This window comes from Numida meleagris, chromosome 18, assembly GCF_002078875.1.
Source record: "Numida meleagris isolate 19003 breed g44 Domestic line chromosome 18, NumMel1.0, whole genome shotgun sequence".
In the NCBI taxonomy this organism is placed as follows: domain Eukaryota; kingdom Metazoa; phylum Chordata; class Aves; order Galliformes; family Numididae; genus Numida; species Numida meleagris.
Window position 1 is genome coordinate 8350794 of NC_034426.1, and position 19644 is coordinate 8370437.

Sequence of the window (19644 nt, forward strand, 5' to 3'; positions counted from 1 at the left end):
TGGTAATTTCTTTCAAAGCAGACCACTGCTGCTGCCGTGCAGGCTGCAGCCAGCCAGGCCCTCTGTGAGCGCAGAGATGCAGTAAAACATTCAGTAACTGTACAAAGCACAGGAAAAAAAAAAAAAAGCTATTAAGATAGGGTTGTTGTTTCTTAATCTGATGCTGTTTCAGCTGGAAGAGCTTCACCCACCGGCAGCATTCCGGGCTCTCGCTCCTTGTTCCCTGCAGCCCGGCACAGCCGAGCAGTGTTGGTGCGCTAGGAGCTGGTCGCAGCGCTGGCTGGAGTCGGGCACAGCGAGTCTGCCTCCTGCCGCGGGCTTCCAGCAGCGGCCGTGATTTGTTCGCAACGCCGCGGAGCCCCGTGCGCCGCTCGGCCCGCAGCCGCCTCTCCCGCCGCCCTCGCCCTTCTGGGGGCGGTGTCTTTTTTGGGGTTCTTCACAGCTCTTTGTAACACCTGCGTCGTTCGCTTTCTGTTCTTTCTTTCCGGCAGGTCCCGAAGCGTCAGCGCACGCCCCCGGTGGACGGCGGAGCCCGAACGAACCCGGTGCGTGCAGCGCGCGACGGAGGGGGCGTGGCCAAAGGAGAAGGGCGTGGCCACTGCGGGTGGCGGGCGTGGCCAAGGGGAGGGGCGTGGTCAGGGCGCGGGGGCGTGGCGCGCGGCGCGGCGGGCGGCGCATTGTGCGCGGTGGCGGCGGCGGCGCGGCCATGGAGCGATGGACCGGGCGCGTGGCGCTGGTCACCGGCGCCTCTGTGGGCATCGGCGCGGCCGTGGCGCGGGCGCTGGTACAGCACGGCATGAAGGTGGTGGGCTGCGCCCGCAGCGTGGACAAGATCGAGGTACCGGGGCGGGGCCGAGGGGTTCGGCTGCGGGAGGGGCGCGGCGGATCTGATAGCGGTGGTTCCCCGGCGGGGCTGGGGTCTCCCGGAGGTTCCTGGGCCCGGTGGGGTGGGATTGGCGGCCGCTCCTCCGCCGGGAGCTCGGCGGCTCCGCGCGCGGGGCCTCCCCGCGAGGCCTCGCCCGGCGGGACCGGAGCGGAGCGGGCGGGGGTGGGGGGTGCGGCCCCGGGCGCTGGGGTGGGTGGGTGGAGGAGCGGTGTTCCCGTCTCGGTGCCATAGAACGGATCGCGGCCACGGGAGGGCTCCGAGCAGCGGGTCCGGTTCTGTGCCCTGAGCCGCGTCTATCTGGGCGGGCTCACCCTGAAGGAGCGCGTCTGGGCCGGGCAGCGTTCAAGGACACGCGAAGCCGCGCTCAGCGGGTTTCACGCGCTTCGTTAGCGTTAAAATGAGACTTCAGTCCTTAACGCGTTCTCTGCTCCTCTAACGAGCGTCCCGAGAACCGAGTCACGGAGCTCACGTGTTGCCTTGAGGGCGAGGGAGACCTCGCGGGGCCGGGCGCGATTCGGGGCCACCTGTGGGCATCGCTGCGAGAGCAGAACCGCGGTTCTCCTTCAGAAGAAGGCTGGGCTGGGCTGAGCTGAGCTGAGCGCCTTCTCCTCGGAGCTGCTGCTCCCGTGCGGTGCTGCTGGGGCAGCGAGGGCGCGTCCCGGGTTTTGTGTTTGAGCAAGGGGGGTGTGGAAGCGATCTGCGAAGCGAATGAATCCGTGCTGCCTTACGAGTTTTAAGAAAGCGCTGAAAGTCGGATTTGAGCGACTCGGGGCGGGATGGGGCCGTGGGAGAGCTCGCGCTCAGCTCGGCGGGGAGGAAAGCTGCAGGCAGCGCGGGGCTGCACGGCGCCTGCTGGCAGCGAGCTCTCTGCAGACACACAGCGCTTCTGCTGCGCTGGCCCAGGTGGGAAGGTCCCGCTCTGCACAGCCGACCACACCGAGAACGAATTGCCCGAAAGATCCCGAGAAACAAAGCTGCTGCTGCTGCTGCTGCTGGTGCTGAGGAGTGGGGTTAAAAATAAAGAGTAATGCTTGGAAAAAAAACAAAACTTTTTCCGTTCTTCACCAGTTGGAAGGATGCATGCCGCTTGCAGGGGGGATAAAATAGAACCTCCCGAGCTGTCCTTTGGGGCTTGCTTTCATTGGGGTGTCCCAGCGGTTCGGTGCTGCGCACAACGCAGTCGCATGGTGGGCGATTTCCCTGGGTTGTTTCAGTACACGACTGTGCTGAGCGCTCACCTCTCGTTGCTGTCATCTGCCAAGTGCTTGAGTTAAACAACGCGGCTCGTGTTTGTCCCTGGTTGGTTCTTTCTCCCAGGCTCTCTGAGGACCGGCTCGTGTTTGCAGCCGTTTGTTTTGGTAGCTGTGTTCTGCTCCGTTGCTATTCTGGTTTTATTTATTATGCAGCATGTGTCCTTAATGAGGAAGAAAATGCCAGAGATGCTGCTTGCTGGACGGGGCTGGAGCTCAGGGTGACCCAAGGTCACAGCGGGAACGGCTCCATCCCTTGTCCTGCTGCAGGTGGGGATTCTTGCTGCACTCTGGGAGGGCTGTGTGTGATAACCAGGTTTTCCTCCACGAGCTTTGGCTTATTTCTTTCTCCTCAGAGATATTCAGGCCTCAGATTTGAGCCCATGCTGGGACTTGGGACTTTGGACGTGTTTGTAAGAACCATCTCAGTGATCGTGGGCAATGCAGAGGAGCCCAACCTGCGAGGCTGCTACCTGCAGATGGGCTTTGGGAACATGGTGCAGCAGAATGGAAATGAGAGCGTCGTTCCCTTCCCTTGATTTATTATTGTATAACTATGAAATGCACTCATCTGTTACCTCTGGCTGCTGTTTTCCAAGCTGCTGTTTGTGGGCACGTTCTAGGAAGGCGTCCTGGGCAGGAGCTGTGGTGGGATGGGGAAGATGCGCTGCTTCCAGGAGGGCTTCGGCCACAGAGGGCAGGACGGAGCAGTGCGGGGCTGCTGGCCCTGGCAGGGCAGGGGGAGGACGAGAGCGGCGTGGGGGAGCTGAGAGCTTGGTGCTGTGGGACGCGGACACAGGAGGAGCAGGAGCATCTCGGTGGTAGGTGCTGCAGGACGGATCTTTTTGCTCTCTTAAGAATGAATAGTTCACTAAATACTGCTGTAAATAGTGATGTACGGAAGAGTGTACCCCAAAAAATAAATCAAGACATCTTGAGATGGAAAAAGCGCAAGCAGTATGATTTAAGAACAGGACTCTGGTGCTTGCTTTGTAATACAGAGCATAAGTTTTTTTTTTTTAATGTTGTGCACTGGTCATCCATGTCAAGGCAAGGCTGCAGGAACCACTCTATATGGTGGCTTTACAGCCTGCTGTAAATGACTGAAAGAGTATGCTGTCTCATGGGGAGTTTAATGCGGGCAATAAATACTATGTCAAGATTTCTTAATCTCTTGGAAAATCAGATAAGGGCTTGAGGCAAGATAACGAGCGAATTGCAAGGCTGTGGTTTTGGTATTAAGCCTGTGTCATGACTCCGGTGCTCCTTATTTGACTTCTCAAATGTCACCGGCTCACGGGTGCTGCAGCAGCTTTGTTCCCGTGCCATACAGGGGAGCTCAGATGGAACCCAGCACTGTGCTGTGCTCTTGCCTCTTGTTTCAGAACTGGATGTCATTTACTTTTTTTTCTTCTGTCACCCCTTTATCCTTGCAGCCGTGGTGAAAGCTCGTCCTGGCAGCTCGCTTCCCCTGCAGCCCTGTCTGGCTGCGTGCATTCGAACCGCGGTGCTGACCCCTCTGCTGCCCTCACGCAGCGCTCGGCCCGGCCGCTTCCCCACAAGGGCCCTTTGTTCGTGCTCATTGTGCCGCTCCGCAGCGCGGGCAGTGTGTGTGGGCCAGCAGCAGTGGCTCTTGGGCTGCAATCAGTCTTAGAGGAGCAAAAAGCAATTAAAATGGTTTTACTTCTTTCCTGCACGCCAGAAGATAATTTGGGCTGAAAGCTTGCTCCAAGTGCGAAGCCTGGAGGTGTTAGCAGCTGCCACAGACTTCTTGGCACGTGGGCTGGCGGATTGCTCTCTACTCTCATCTGTGCATTTCAAGTCAGGAGTGAGCTTAAGTGCTTCATGAATCAGCCCGGAGCTTTTTGCAGACGAAGCCGCTCCGTATCCTTGGTCGCTGGGCTGTCACCCATCCGCTGGGGCTCCAGCATGGGCTGCAGCATCCCCCGGACCAAAGGCAGCTTTGGTGCCTTCATTGCGCGTCTCCTGTAAGTTTCTTCCCGATGTTTTGCAGGAACTTGCGGTTGGTGTCTGACCCCTCACAGCAGCACTGGGAAGTGCAGAGATGGGGTTACCCATGGGACAGAACGTTTGCTCTGCTGGCCGACTCCCCATGCTTTGTCTCCTCTGAACACGGCGCTTTGGTTTTATTTTGCTGTTCTCTTCTCCTGGGTGAGGGAAGGCCTGTGAGCAGCTTCGGATGTGCTTTGGTGCTTTGGGAGTGCAGGGAGGTGTGAGCCCAGCGGGACAAGCTGTGCCTGTGGGGATCGAGCCCTGCGTGCCATGGGGCTGCCAGCGCTTTGGAGGGCGCCGGAGAGATTTAGCGACGGATATCGTGGGGTGGTTTTTGTTGAGGAGGAGATAGAGCTGTGCAGGAAGCAATAAATGTTGCTTAAATTACAAGGTTTAACTGATTGATTCTAATGCATTGGTGACAGTTATTGATCAAAGGTAACATTTATAACCGGGGACTGCGTCCTCAAGGTTAGATCTTGCTCATGAAATAGCCTTTGATAAGCTGAGCTGTTGCTTACAGGCTGGAGCAGCCCGGCCCCTGAGGAGGTGGGTGCTCCCTTCTCGGTGCAGAGCGGTGTCTGTGTGGGAGGGGGAAGGGACAGCTGCCACCACACGTCCCCTGCAGCCATTGCACGCTGGCTGGGCTCCAGCCTGGGCCATGAGCGACGCTCTTGGCCTCTTGGTGCTTCCAGGCAGTTGGTGTAAAGGCCGAGTTGTTTCATAGCAGGTGAGTGTGGAACTTCACTGCATTGCGTGTGAGACCTCACGGGTGGCAGGAGGTTGCCCGGTTCCAGCAGTCCCTGTGCTGCGGCCTAGTGCTGCGTGTGTCGGGCCAAGCTGTGCGTGTCCTGTCCGTCTGTAGGTGTCATGGGGCCCTCGGCACGGCCTGGCCAAGCTGCTGGGCTGCGAGGGGACCCTCTTAGTTATTTTTCAGGCAGTGATTGCAGGTCCCAGCAGAATAATCCCAAGGCAGATTCTGCTTGTGAATGAACAACCTTCAGAATCTCCTTCGCCTCTGGAAGGGCAGCGGTCACCCTGCTGGGTGCTCAAGGCCTCCGAGGTGCTGTCATTGCTGCTCGTCCCTGACCAGATCCTTTCCTGATAAAATGAGAGATCCCATAACTGCCGCTCTGCGCAGCAGGAATGAATGCTGTGCTGTCTGATAGCTTTCCCCATCTGTGAGGTGTGTGGGGGAGGGGTTGCTTTGAACCTGCTTCGATTCATCCTCCCTCCCCCTTAACGTGCCTTGGAATTGTCTCATTGCGCGTTCTGTGCACTGGGGTTTGTTTATGGGCAAAGCTCTGCAGAGGTACCAGGGGCGCTGAGGTCTTAACCCCAGGTCCTGCCAGCGTCCCTGCGAGCAGTGCTGCTGCTCGTTTCCCAGCTGATGCTATTGCTCGCTCATCCCATTGCTCGGTCGGTCCCGCATGGATTTAAAGCGCAATCTTGTTGCGTGGCGTGAAATGAGATGAGAGCGGCTGTGAAAACGCGGGACCTGTGCTCTGGCTCTGCTCACCAGACTTTGCTCTCCGCTGCGCTCACACGAATCAGCTGCGGCCCTGCTGGGGCTGGCGGCTTAGCTCAGGATTAGCAGCGGCGTGGATGTGCCCGTGCTGATCCCGCTGTGCCCGGTGCCTGGCGTCACACTGGCAGCCCTGCGGGCCCTCAGTTGTAGCGTGTGGCACCCACAGCCACGCTGTCCCTGCTGCTCGCACTGCAGTGTGCCCGAGCCTTCATCTCTGGGCTGTAAATGCCGAGTGTGTCAAAATTCGGGACCTGCGCCTGAATTTTGCTGCTGGGGGATATCGGAGAGCCTGCGAGGGAAGGCCCGCTGCTCTGTAAGCGTGTGCTAATCTTTCTTTTCAGAAGAGGATTCGTTCAGGATTACACAGGTGCAGAGCGGGAGCCGATGAGGCAGATAAAGGTGTGGGGAGAGCAACTCCTGCCCGGCCCTCGCAGCGGTGCGTGGGCAAACACCCAGCGCTGCCCGGCTGGAAACTGAAGAACAAACTGGGTCGTGGAGCACTGGAAGTGGGAGGCTGGCCGTGGGGTCACGCAGCAGGGACCTGCTGCTGCTCTGTGGTAGCAGGGGGCGAGTTTTGGCCAGGGCCGGGGGAGTTCCTCGGCTGCTTTCCTCCCAAAGGAGCGAGGCATGCTCAGGTTTTCCTGGGCTGATTCCCTGCGTGAGGAGCTTGGAGCGCACTGTGGGTTGTCTGGTGCTGCTTCAGCGTCCCATGGGTGGGGACAGCGGGGCTGGAAGCAGAAAAGCCCCAGGTGAGCTTGTGGCAGAGGTGGGGGCGTAGATGCCTGCCGCCCTTGTGGGTACTCCTGCATCTCCTGCACAAACACAGCGACGCATTTGGTTACAAGGCACGTGACACAGATGTGTGCCGTTATCTGCCGGGCAGGCTGGGTGAAGGCTCGGCCCCGCCGTCTGAGCGCGGCGATGTGTGCGCAGGTTGCCTTGGCAATGTGCGCTGGAGCGGGCGGCGATGCAGCAAGATGCATGAGCTGTCGCTCTGCACGCGGGGCTGCGCAGCCCACCCCCCCCCAACCCAACCCCCCCCCCTCCAAAGGCTGCTGGGGCCGGGAGTGGCTGTGGGACAGCAGCTGCAGCCTTTGCGAGGGCGTGGGAGCGCTGAGGAAGGAAAACATCCACGTGCCTGGCTGCATGGGAACCTGCTCTATGCATTTTGGAGCTGAGAAGTGGGCAGGCACCCACCATGCTTGTTTTAGCATAGTCATACCTCAGAATAAGCACGGAATATTGCTCTAATGAGCTGTCATAGTGGCAGCAGCGCTTCTCCTCCTCCTCCGCTCCAGTCTGTAGCAATGTGATCTGAGCAAGCACCAAAAAAAAGTGCCTTCAGCCTTGACGTAAGGAGCAATTGTTGGAATGCCTTGAGGTAGCGGGAACATCCAGGGCATTGTAAATGGAGTGATTTGGCTTGCGTGTGCGACACTAGAAATTTAAAATTAAGTGAGCTAGAAAAAAAAATGTCTTGAATGCTTAACTGCTGGAAGGTACAGGGAGCAGAGGGGGCTTGGAAAAAGAGCAGCACAGCTCCTCAGCCCTCTGGGGAGACAACTAATAGCATGAGGGGGACATGACTGCACTACCAGATGCTTCTTTACCCAGGAACCTGGCTGAAATTCCTGAGCTGAAGCCAGCTGAGTGGCTCTTGAGCCACGTTCCACCTGTGGACAGCAGACGATGTTTGTGGGACAGGCTTGTTGCGTGGCCCAAAGGCAGGTGCTGCTACGGGGTCCAGCTGCAGAGCCTGGGTAGCATCCAGCACGAGATGCTGAGGTGTTGCTTTGTGCTGATGGAGGGCACGCTGGTTCCGTGCCCCTTGGGTGCCCATGTGCATTGTTTCTCACTGCTGGGAAGCGTCAGAGATGTCCAAGGAATTTCCAAGGGTTGTATGTCCTCCTCTTCCATAAAGTGGGATCTATTTTCTTGGGATTAGGTATGGAATGTGTGCTGATTTTGTGTGCCACCCTTGCGTCTTTGCAAGGACTGTAAAATAAGAATGATGAAGGGTGGAAAAATATAGACAGGAACCTCAATTTTCTCTAGGTTTTGAGCTTTTTTTTTTTTTTCCTTTGACAGTGCTGAGAGCGCTGGAGCAGTGTAAAAATAATTCAGTCTCCCTGATTAAACAGTCTGTACTTCAGATGCACTTCAGGCAAACAGTCTGAAACCAGTGCTAGTGCTTTCTCCTTTGTAGGTTTTCCTACTGGTGCCCCCAGCTGAGCACTGCATGTTTGCTTTTCCATTTGAACCCTATTTTCCGTGCTTTCCTATCCCCCACCATACTGGCTTGTTTTGGAACAGAGGAGGATGTGAGCCAAGGAGCAGCAATTTGCAAACAGTAAGTAAAAAGCATTGATTTAAAGCTCAGGAGAGGGAAGGAGAATCACTTTACCATTTTATTCATTTAGAAAGTCTTTTTAGACTCCGGAAGAGGCCCTGTCTGGGGACCTGATGCCATCCAAAGGGAGCTGGAAGAAATCTGAAGTAATGATCGTACTCAGGCAAAAAGCCCCAGGTCCCCGGCTGCTCTGGGGAGGGGCTCAGTGCAATTATCTCCGTTTTGCAGAGAAGGAAACTGAGCTCTGAGCCTTGCCCATGGTCGCTGAATGTGCCTTGGAAATGGCTGGAATAAACCCCAGCTTTATGCGCTCTATGCTGTTGCACTGGTATTAAAAACTTAATTAAAAGAAGCTTCGCAACTTGCCAATCAGTAAAGTGAAAGGATTTTTAAGCCTTCAGTTTTCTTTTACAACTGTGATGCTGTTCGTTAGTTTTTCTTTTTTCTCCTTCATTTCCTTTAGATAGCAAAAGTAATTGGGGTGACTTCAGTTTCTTTCCAGTTGGTTTCTTGGTACAGCTACGTATTTAAGCATAGGCTAAATCGGTGGGATGCGAGTACCTGCGATGAATGGCAGGTCAGATTAAAAATTACCTAATGGTTTCTGCTGGCTTTAATCTCTCTGAACTAAATGTGTCTGAAGTTAATAGGATGGTTTGCCAAATAAAGCTCGACGTGACTCTCTTCTTTTTTGCCTCCCCTTAAGAGTCCCCTGAAATGTTTATATCAATTAATTTTGTAAAACCATTTCACCAGGACTGATCTAAATGCGTGGCGCTGTGCCCTCGTTGAGTGTCTTGTGCACAAAGAGCATTAACTCTTTCTTGGAAGAACAGACTGAGTCCTGACATTTGGAAAGCATCCATTAACTGTGAGGCATCCTCTCAGACCTTCAAAAGCAGACAGCTAAATAATGCATGGTAAACATCACGACCAGGTATTCTTCTTTGTCCCACTCATGTGTGGGTGTTCGGCGTCGTCTTCATTTGCTCATTGCTTCATTCAGCGCTGCTGCGCATTCAGATCAGTCACAGTGGGGTCAATGGAGAAGCTGGCGTGTGAGCAGGAGGTGCGTTGCGGCCCGTGCATCTCACTGCACGATGCCATTTTGGCTTGCTGTTCCCCACCAGCAATGTAGATACGTGGAGCAGAAAGCTGGCCTTCCCCGGGTGGTCAGTAACTCTGCAAGCATCACCTGGTGCTGGGTGTGCACGGAATTAGAGGGGAGGGCTTGCATCAGTGGCAATGGGTGGCTCTCTGTTAAACTTTGGAACCTAGGCTGTAATTATTTTTCCTTTTCTGTCTTATCTTGGTTTGAGCCCGTAGCAGCGTGTGGGGCTGCCCATCTCTGAGCAGGTGGGAGCACCGTGGTGCTGAGCTGCTTAGCTCTCATTGCAGAGCTTCCCCTGGGCTGGGTTGGTGCTGTGATACACACCCGCTCTCAAGTTGCTTATAAGTGAAATCTGGGAAAACAGCTTTTCTTTGCACGTGTGGTTTTCTTTAAGTGGAACAAGCATTCATTGAGGGACTTAACTATTGCTCTGGAGAAAAAACAAAAAACAAAAAAAACCTGCAAGCTCCCTAATTAAGAGACTGCCTTTACGTGTGTCTACGAACTGAGCCACGGTTGATGTTGCTTTGAAGAGCCCGCGATGGGTTTATCAGGAGACGCATGCAGCACGTTCAGCTCAGCCTGGTGTCAGTGCTGCTCGGCGCTTCGTTTTCAAAGGGAATTTGTTAGCACAAGTGCAGCCTGAGAGATGAAAGGATCCGTGCTGATTCCCGTTTGAGGCGACGAGAAACCAGACAGGAAAAGCAGGATCAGGGGAGCCATTTGTGGGCGGCTTTCTGTGGTCAGTGGTGGCAGGGGAGCCTTCCTCTGAGTGAGGCAGAGCTTTCTGGCGGTGTATCTGAGCCCTGAGCTGAGGAGACGCATGCAGGATGGGGTAGCAGCTCCTTTGCATGCCTCTGTGCTATGGCATGTGGTGTATGGGCCCCTCCTGCCTCCGTCCAGGAGCTGTTCTGAGAGCTGCACTGAGTAGTGGAAAGTGACAGCTGAACATGGAAACTGAGATATTGAACATGGCAGCTCCCTCTGGGCTGCAGATGAGCTTGTCTGGCCTTCCCCGCCTGTGTCCCTGGGCCCTGTCTCCTTCCAGGCAGCTCCCCTGGCATGAGTCGTCTCGCTGGGGGTTCACCTGGATCCCTCGTGCTTGTATTTATCTTTTGAAATCATCGTAGTGACTCGAAGGGGATGCAGCAGGACTGGGTTTGGCTGCATCCTGCCTCAGCTGTGGGTTATGAAGGACGTGGTGGAGGGCAGCCTTGCCCGGTTTATCCCGCCTGTAACTTTGAGGAGCCAGGCCTTTTCCCTGCAGTAGTTCAGCATCCTCCAGCAGCCCTTCATTCTGCTTTTAATTTTCCAAACGTCGCTCCTGCAGATTTTTCCCAAACTGTTTTCTAAAGGGTGCACTTTGATCTTTAAAAATATATGTATTTTTCAAATGTGACCAGCACATAGCGAACAAGATTGCACGTACAGCAAGGCAAAACCAGCCCCGAGAGGGTGTGGGGGGTTGGTTCGGTCCTGGGGGCACCTTTGTTCTCTGCTGGGCAGAAATATTGCTGAACTCAGCCCCAGCAGAGCGCGATGCTGTTGGGATGCATCGATCTCCGACTGAACTCGGCATGCCCGTCCTCTCCTCGCTTGGTGCTGTGACAGCAATAATAATTCCTGCACTGCTGCAGTGCCTTCACTGAGCAGTATGAGACTGGAGCAGACCTTCAGGCTCGGGCTGGTTTCAGCTTCTGGTCCGAGACCTGTGCTTTGCTGCTGGACACGGGCAAGGCAAACCAGAGGGGGCTTAAACTCGCAGTCAGGGGCTCGCATCACCTCTGCCTTGGTCTTAAGTGTTGAGAAAGGTTAAAAATCACTTACCAAGCAGAGCTCTTTGCCTCAGAGCAATAAAAATGCAATGTGCTCTGGGTGCTAAGAGGGAGCATGCTCTGGGTAAAACTTTGCTGTGAGGAGCTGATCACCAAAAAAGCCTCTGGAAGGGCCGGGGTGAAGAGAACATCTAGGGGCTCGGCGTTGGGAGTCAGCTCACATCTGCAGGTGGCTGTTCTCCCTTTTTGGATGTGGATACATCTGACCATCCTGCCTCACTGTCAGCAGATGCCCGTCTGATTTTTCTCCCCTTCCGGTTTCCCTCACGTTCCGTGTTATTTTTTCTTTCGTCTGATGTTTGTTTGGGGGTCTGGGTGTCAGTCTGGCCCTGCACCTCCCAGCACAAGGCCTGGGCCGGGCCTCGCTCTGGTAAGCGCAGCGGGTGGCAGTCACCTTGGTACGTGGGGAGGAGCCGCCTCCAGCAGGAGCCGTTTTATGGCACCCGCTGAAATGTCACAGCGTGGGGAGCGCTGCGGGCGCCGCTGCTGGAGGGACGCGGTGGACGTTTGTAGCCGGAGTCCATCTCTCCACGGAAACCAGACATCACGTGGCTCCGCCTCGCGCTGGAAGCTGTCACCGTCTCCGACGTGACACATCGGAGCTGAGATGCTGCTTCTCGTTAGCGTCAGGGGACAAGGGGCATCCTCTGGAGGGTTTGGCGCGGTGACGGCTGCATCGTTAGCACGGCGCTGTCAGCAGCGCTCGGCCTTTCCTTTGCCTTCTATCTGATAGGAGATCTGGAGGCTTGGGATAATTGTTGGTAATGGCTAATGAGGAATTGTAAGGCATGTGATTGCCGTGTCCTTCATCCCCTTGGCCGAGCAATAGACCTGCAGCACGTCGGCCTGGTCCCGCAGGGCATTTACTGGTGGTTTGCCAGCACCTGCTCACCTCAAGCTGTATGGATTAGGGCAGTGAGCAGCAGAAGAGTGTTCCTTCTTTGAAAGAAATAGGTGAAGACATTAAAGCCAGTGCAAAGCTATGATCTACAAACATTCATTTGTAATAGACTGAGCTCTGTTGCTGGGGCCGCCCCACACCTTGTGCAGCAGCACAGGCCACGGAGGAGGCTGCACCAGGTTGAGCTTGCAGCCCTCAGAGGTTTCAGGGATAAACTGCAGCCCCTGTTGTTCCCACTGGTGCTGTCTGTGAGGCTCATGGTGCTGTGCTTGGATGTGCTGCAAACATTGTGCCCTGGTGTTGTTTGCAGTTCTTTGGTACTGCTCTCATGCAAGTACATAAGCATAGTGCTACCTCCAAGCAGCGAAAAGCAGCGCTGCTCCCCTGGGCCTATCCCCAAACAGAGAAGATGATGGATGTTTTCTTCCTTTCTCTCTTCCTCAGAAATTGGCAGCTGAATGCCAGAGTGCCGGCTACCCTGGGACCCTCATCCCGTACAAGTGCGATCTCTCCAACGAAGAGGAGATCCTGTCCATGTTCTCCGCCATCAAGACCCTGCACCAGGGAGTTGATGTGTGCATCAACAACGCGGGGCTGGCTCGCCCGGAGCCCCTGCTCTCGGGGAAGACAGAGGGCTGGCGGACAATGATAGATGTGAGTAGTGCCATGGGGAGAGCAGCGGGCTGGGATCCCTGAATACAGCCATCTGTGAGAAGTGGATGAAGGGACCAGAAAGTGTTTTTTTCCCCTTTTTCTTCTTTTTTGTTTTTTGATGAGATCACTTTCCCATTGACTTTCAACTTGTCAAACTATGCTCAGTTTATCTAGATTACATAGATTTTTTTTCTTTTGTTCACCAGCACCATTGTACCCATGTATTTATTTTGTGCGTGGAGCTGAGGACCAGGTCCCCTCTAGCTCTGACATGGCTTTGTGCTGGCTGGGCAGGAAGTGGAAAGGTGTCATGTACTGCTGAGCCACGCGCCTTCACCCCGGAGCACAAAAACATTCAATACCTTCAGTAGCATTTTTCCTTTAGATCAGTGTCTTCCTACAAAGCGATGAGCCTCACTTTTTTTTTTTTTTTTCCTCAGAATAGGAAATTGAATACCAAGCACTGGCTTTTGTAGCTAATCCTGTTAGTTCTAGCAGTGGGTTTTAAAACAGGCAGATTCTTTTTGACTTAAAAAGCTGTAATGCTTTTGTCTTTGAAGCTTCATTTTCTGCCTGTAATCTGGTTAGAGCTCAGTATGAACGAGCCTGTTTCATCTGCCAAGCAGAGAGGCAGTGCAGTTGATTCATGCCATTCACAGGCAGCGCTTCTCTCAGGGCACTGCTGCCCTGAGGTGCTGCTATGCATCCTTTTGGGACTTGTCACTCTGTGGCAGCCCTTTTCTGCACACACCTGGCATCCACAGCTGTGGGATATGTGCATGTTTGTGTGGTGTTGCCTTGCAGCAGCTTTAGGTGGGTTTCCCTTTGCATCCTCCATATTTTTGTACGTGAGAGCATCATCTTCATAGGGAACAGGATTTGTACACATGCCTTTGAGTAAACCACAGTGTCTTTGCAGCAGCAGCAGTGTCCTAGTGAAGGAAAAAGATGTCTGTTTGAAAAGCTGTAACAAGTTACAGGCTTGGGGCTCCTGTGTCTGGCAGCCTGGACCTGTCTGCCCCATGGCAGCCAGTGGCTTTCCATCCAGCAGCAGTTCCAGGGGCTGTGTAAAGCAGAACAGGCACACGGAGGCCTCAGACTCCTGCTGTCAGGGTGAGAGCTGCTGTATTCTGGCTAATTAAGTTCTTGTTAGGATGTTGGCTGCTCTGCTCACTGCTGTGTCTGCAGCCAAAGCAGGCTCTGCTTGGCTTTGTCTGCCCAGCCAGGCTTTTGTGGGTTGCCCAGCCCGGGTCACTGCACCAACGCATCTCCCTGCTCCCAGTTGCCATGGAGTCTTTAAAGAAAATTAAGTGAAGTGTAGCCGAGGCTGAGTTGGTAAAAAGCAGGGCACTTCCCAGCGTTGTTTTGCTGCAAGCCTGGCCCCGTGGGTCGCCTGCACCTTATCCTGGTTGCTGTCATCCTGTCTTGTCTGGAAGCTTCAGTGTGTTGCTTTGTGTTCCTCATGCTCCCTTTCCTTTGTTCTTCTGACCTTTTGTTCTTTGTGAAGTGGGCAGGCTGGAGCAGGGACAAGGTGCTTGCCTACTGCCTTCTCTCTGTGCTCCATTCCCCGGAGCTCAGGTGGGAGTCTCATCTTCCACTAATTTTAGGGAGCAAGGATTTGGAATGGCATTGCTTTGTAGGATACACTCTGTGCTGGTATTTGTGGTGACCAGAAGTGGGGTCTGGGAACCTGTGGGGTCCTCCTCATTGCGGGCACTGCTGTGTGCACCCTTTGGAGCTGCTTTGTGATCTGCACTGTTGTGTGTCTGCTGTCACTTGCTTGACAAAATCGCTCATGCTGTTTTAGCCCAGGGAATAGGCTGAGACACCTAAGCTTCATGTACAGGTCCCTGGGGTGGCAGCAGGGTCCGGGAGGGGAGGGATCTGCACTGACAGCTCACCCCACTGCAACACGCCAGCCCGAGGGAGCGTTCACCACATCCATTTCTTCTGCATGCTCTGCAGCTCTCAGGGTCAGAATGGGGGAAAGCTGCCAGCAGCTTTCACGGGCCGCTGAGCAGGAGCAGGGAGGCTTCTTCCAAAGGCAGTCTGGAGAAAGGTGTTAGTGAGCAGCGTGCTCAGAGATGTGGCTGGAGAGTTTCTGTGTGCTGCTGGGCTGCAAGGCAGGGAAAGTTTCTAAACAGCCATCAACGTATTGATTTGGGAGGCATTAGGGCCTTAAATTAAAGGCATTTTTTCTTTGTTAAATTGATTTTTCTTTCCATGCATTTTTTATGAGCTTTGAGGCTGGCTGTCTCTTTTCCAGGCTCCTCTCTCAGTATACATCTAACTGTTGAAGTCATGTTCTTATTTACTTATTCCTCTTCTTCTTTAACGTTCCAGTTCCTTATTGTCTGGTATTTGTTCTAAAGGGAGAGATCTCCAGGAGCTTATTCTTCATGGGCTGCAGGAGCCTGAAGTTACAAATCGCATCCATGCTGCTGCAGAGCAGTGCTGAGCCCTGTGCTGTCAGCCAGCAAATTCGGTGTGCACGAGAGAGGGAGCGTTTTATCTCAGATGTGGTTCTAGGCCCTTCATCTTTTGGTTCACAGCTTCCCCCTCTTTTCTCTCCACTTGTTTGTGAGCCTGTGCTTTATGTGAGGCTGGAGCAAAGTCCTCCTGCTGTCCCCGGTCCGAGCGGGAGCCGCTAGGGCTGGGTGCTGTGTACACACTGACTTGGGGCTCTGGGATCTGAGCAGCTCCTTCACGTTTTGCCTACTGACCTTTACAGCCAGGAATTCAAGCTGAACTTTCCACTTGCACTGTTCCAGGCACAAAGGACTGCAGCGCACATCTTCCCATCACTGTAGGCACTGAATAGGTTTGGTTCTTCTTGGCGTTATTCACTGGCCAGTGAGGCTCTGTTCTTCTTGCTCTTATATACCATCTGTGCGTAGATGTGTGTTCTGTAACCTGCATTTGTAAGTGTGCTTTGGAGCTGGGATGCTCAGTTTGATATCTTCAAAAACCCTGATTCTGGAAAGCAAAGTGCTCAGCGCTTCCAGGAACAGGATCCTTTATGTTCTCCCAGCTTGGCAATGGGAACTCATTGATTACTACAGTGTGCCCTTAGTTGTTTCAGCAATTTGTTGCATTAGAAAACGCATGGCATGGTTGCGGACCTGCTGCTTTGTGCAGTATGTGGTGTGAACTGGGAGTGCAGATGTATTGACCATCTTTGCCAAGAGACCTTTGAACTTTTTGTTCTTAAAATAGAAACAAGTGCTGAAAGATGTCTTGTGCGGGCATTTGTAACAAACAGCCTTTATATTATTTCTAGAAGCAATGTAGCCGTAGAACTTGCTCATTTTCCAGGCATATTTTTAGGTTCCTGAGTGCCTGTCCTATGTTTTGAAATGGGATAGGGATCCTGAAATCCTGTGGGTGCTTTTGAGAGAAGAGCTGCCTTCCAGCTGGTCGTTTTCTGTTACCAGGGTGTCTTACCATGTAGGCTCTGGCCTTTCCCATGTGGCTGTTGATTAGTATCTTGCTTTGCCAATAGTTGTCAAAATGTTGTAACTGCCCACGCAAGGAAGCATCGCTGGGTGTGAGTCACGGTGCTGGAGCCCAGCTCCATCCTGCTGTCAGGCTGATGTTACCCTCTAGTGGCCCATGGAGATGGAGTGGAGCAGGCAGTGACTGCAGCAGCAACGCGCTGCCTTGAGGCTCGGTGCTTCTTGAGGCAGGGAGGGAAGCAGATGGGGATTTAAAATTACTTTTTCTTTTATAATGCTCAAAGTTGGCTCTTCACTTGGTTCATGTATGAGACTGGAGCAGGTTACTCCCACTTTCCTTGACTTCTACTGTGAAATCCAAAAGATTTCAAGTGCCCTGCCTGTTCTGGGCTTTGCTCCAGTGCCGAGGTGCCACTTCTGCTGACATGTCTGCAGAGTTGTGATTCTGTTTCTTCCTTGCACGGCCAAGGTAAATCTTCAACCTGGTGCTGGGGAATTATCTCCCTAGTTCCAGGTACGATGGCTGAGATATCTGGCAGTGACTGTGTGCTCAACCAAAGTGCACTTGGATTAGGGTGATTACTTCACTTACTGTGTTGCCTGGGTACTCCGTGTTAACATGGGATCAGATAAGAATGCCATTTATCTATGCAAAGACCAAAACCCATAGGCATAGCCCCTGCTAATGAACAGGAAATAACGACCAAGACAAAAACAAAGGCTGAAGATCCTTCAGCTCACCCCCAGTCATCCTTCCAGTGTGCTGCTCAGTAATTACACCTCTGAAATCCATCTCTTTTTGCCTTTTGCTTTCTAGTCCCCAAAGTAACTTCTCTTGTGGCTGCCTGTCCTTTGTGCCACCAACTTCTAGCTAGCCCTCCCCAGTTTTTGTTTCTAAGTTTTATGGAGATGATAGACAGTCAGTCATTTGCTGTCCACACGACCTTGTTCCTGCTGCTTCTCCCATTTATAGCTACACCTGACTTCTGATTCATCAAAAATTTACTTCTTCCTGGATATTTAGTTCACAGTAGTGCTTTTAAACTTGCTTGGCCTGCTTGTTTGGTTAAAAAATGACATGCCATTAGGTAGGGCCTGCCAGTGTGTCCTGCACTGAAATGGTTTCATCCTTTCTAAAGCGCTTCAGCAAATAGTTTCCACCTCTCAGCCGCTCTTCTGAACCTAAAGCACTACAGACTTGAGCAGTTAGCACTGCTGCTGACATGGCCTCCTCATCAGTCTGGTGCACACCTGTGGGTGTTTGGTGCTATTGTATTACAGGTGGGGGGAATTTCCATATCTCTCCTTTCCTGGAAACTTTGAGTGTGTGTTTTATGGCCAGCAAATTGTCAATCTGTGCATTAAAGGTGACACCTTGCAGAGGTGATTTGACTTGAGTTTAACTGAACCACGGTGTGCTGGGCAGTGGTGGTTCAAAGAGCAAGTGCTTGGAAAGCTGTGGGTTGTGTGCTAAAGGATAAATCACCTTTTCCTTCCTTCCTTGGTTTATCTAGTTGAGGAGGATGTCAGCAACAGCATGGCAGATCGGTAGCTTTCATATCTCAAGGGTTCCTTGCCCCCTTGGGCCCTCCCCGAGACCACATGATGATCTTTGGCTTCATTTGTGCATGGGAAGCTCTTTGGCCATGTGGTTTGCAGTGCCTAGGAGTGCCTGGCTCTCTGACAGGCACTATCTGGGGATTTCCATTTTAACCAGGTGACCTAATTACCTGCTGCTAGTGTCCTATCGGCTCTCCGAATCCTGGTGAGCTCAGTGCTGTATGCGATAATTCTGTCTCCTGGAAGGAGTGCTGACTGCGGGGCGTTTGCAGCTCTCTTACCTTGCACTCAGCCCTCATTGTCGCCCATAAAAATATAAAGTCTATTTGTTTTTGGCAGAGGCCAAGGCCTGTCTCACAAAACAGGACCTCTGTGCCTCCCCTGCCTAAACCCTTTGTTACTGCAACCCTGAGCACGGTTGCAATGTAATGTGGGCTGTGGGGGTGCGTGCACGCAGTGAGGTCCGTGTAGGTGCATTTCCCTCTGTTGGTGTTAATAGGAATTGCCATGCACTGGGACCTGTGAGTGCGGCTGCGCTCAGGTATGAGCTCTGCAGGACAGGGACAGGGCTCCGCTGGTGCAGCTTTACCCAGGCTGGTCATCACTGCAAGGAGGTCTGTGGGGGGAGACTCACAGGGCCAGGGCTGCCGGTCTTAGCCTCCTCTTCTCTTGTCCCTCAGGTCAACGTGATGGCTGTAAGCATCTGCACCCGAGAGGCCTATCAGTCCATGAAGGAGAGAAACATTGATGATGGTCACATTATTAACATTAACAGGTACGTGAGGTGGGAATGCGGGATCTGCCATGTGGGATTGGAGCAGGGGAGCTTTCACCTTTCTGGGTGGGCTGATGGTCACCCAAGGGTGTGGGGGGTTTCCCAGGATCGTCATGGCTGATTTTCCAAACACTTTTTCAAACCTCTGCTTGTCTAAATACAACAAAGACCGAATACGCTGTTGGTCCTTTCTCAGGACTGCCTGCCTCCCCCTCAGCACTCTCCTTTCTGCTCTCTCCTCAGCATGAATGGTCACAGCGTTGTGCCACAGTCAGTGGTGCATTTTTACAGTGCCACCAAGTACGCGGTTACGGCACTCACCGAGGGGCTGAGGCAAGAACTCAGAGAAGCAAAGACTCATATACGAGCTACAGTGAGTACTGTGAGGGTTCTCCCTCTCTGCTGGCTTTGTGGGTGGTAAAGAGCTGGTAAGTTTTGTGGGGCAGAGGCTTGGGGTTTTTGTTCTCGTTTGTTGTTGTTGTTGTTGTTGTTTGTTTTTGGTTTTTCTTTTTACTGAAGGAGAATTACAAATCCTATTAGGATGTGCTCTGCTCTTTTCCAGTGTATATCTCCAGGACTGGTAGAAACGGGATTTGCTTTTAAACTTCATGATAATGACCCTGAGAGAGCTGCTGCAACCTATGAGAGCATTCGGGTAGGACATGGAGAAATGGAAACAGAGAGAAGTGGCTCTGATTGTAATTTAACAACCTCACTCCTGGCTAATTGCATGAGAAGCTAGTTCTGCAGAGTGCATAATGCGTTCCATGATAGTCAGCATCCTCCAAGTCAAGTCTTGGCACTCAGACCTCAGATATTGCACTAATATTTAAACATGGTGCAAATTCTCATTCAAGTTTAGTTTCTCACTCTCTATATTTTTTTTCTTACTTCGATGTTCGTGCAAATAAATTATCAGTCAGCTTTGAAATTTTGTGGGCTGCCACCTCTTCATTGAAGAGAAAATACAGTAAGCAAACATGTCTACACAAGGATGGGCAAGAAGTGTGTTGTATTGCAAGCAGCTGGCACAGGATTTCTTGTTCTTCTCTGGTATTTTTTTTTTGTAAGGATGGCAATGCTTGAGCTGGCAGAACTACTGTGCCAATAGTTTTGTGATTGCTTAGGCAGACAGTAAGCCAGTGCAGCTCTGCTACCCATCCTCTTGGTGCCCTCTTTTCTGCTCAGCAGCTGCTCATTTGTTCTTTGTCTTAGCCTGATTGTGCAGAGACACACATGTCCCACACATGTCCCACACATGTCCCACACATGTCCCACACATGTCCCACACATGTCCCACACATGTCCCACACATGTCCCACACAT

The 19644-nt window shown here is 52.9% G+C and overlaps 1 protein-coding gene across 1 annotated transcript in view; it reads left to right on the top strand.

Annotated features, from left to right (window-relative positions):
* The window catches only part of DHRS11 (dehydrogenase/reductase 11), a 63993-nt gene continuing 45009 nt past the window's right edge, over positions 661 to 19644 (top strand). The window contains exons 1-5 of the mRNA XM_021415755.1: positions 661 to 838; positions 12319 to 12528; positions 18224 to 18318; positions 18562 to 18691; positions 18881 to 18973. Of these exons, the coding sequence (XP_021271430.1) occupies positions 707 to 838; positions 12319 to 12528; positions 18224 to 18318; positions 18562 to 18691; positions 18881 to 18973 (660 nt within the window). The 5' untranslated portion in view covers positions 661 to 706. The remainder of the gene's footprint in view (positions 839 to 12318; positions 12529 to 18223; positions 18319 to 18561; positions 18692 to 18880; positions 18974 to 19644) is intronic.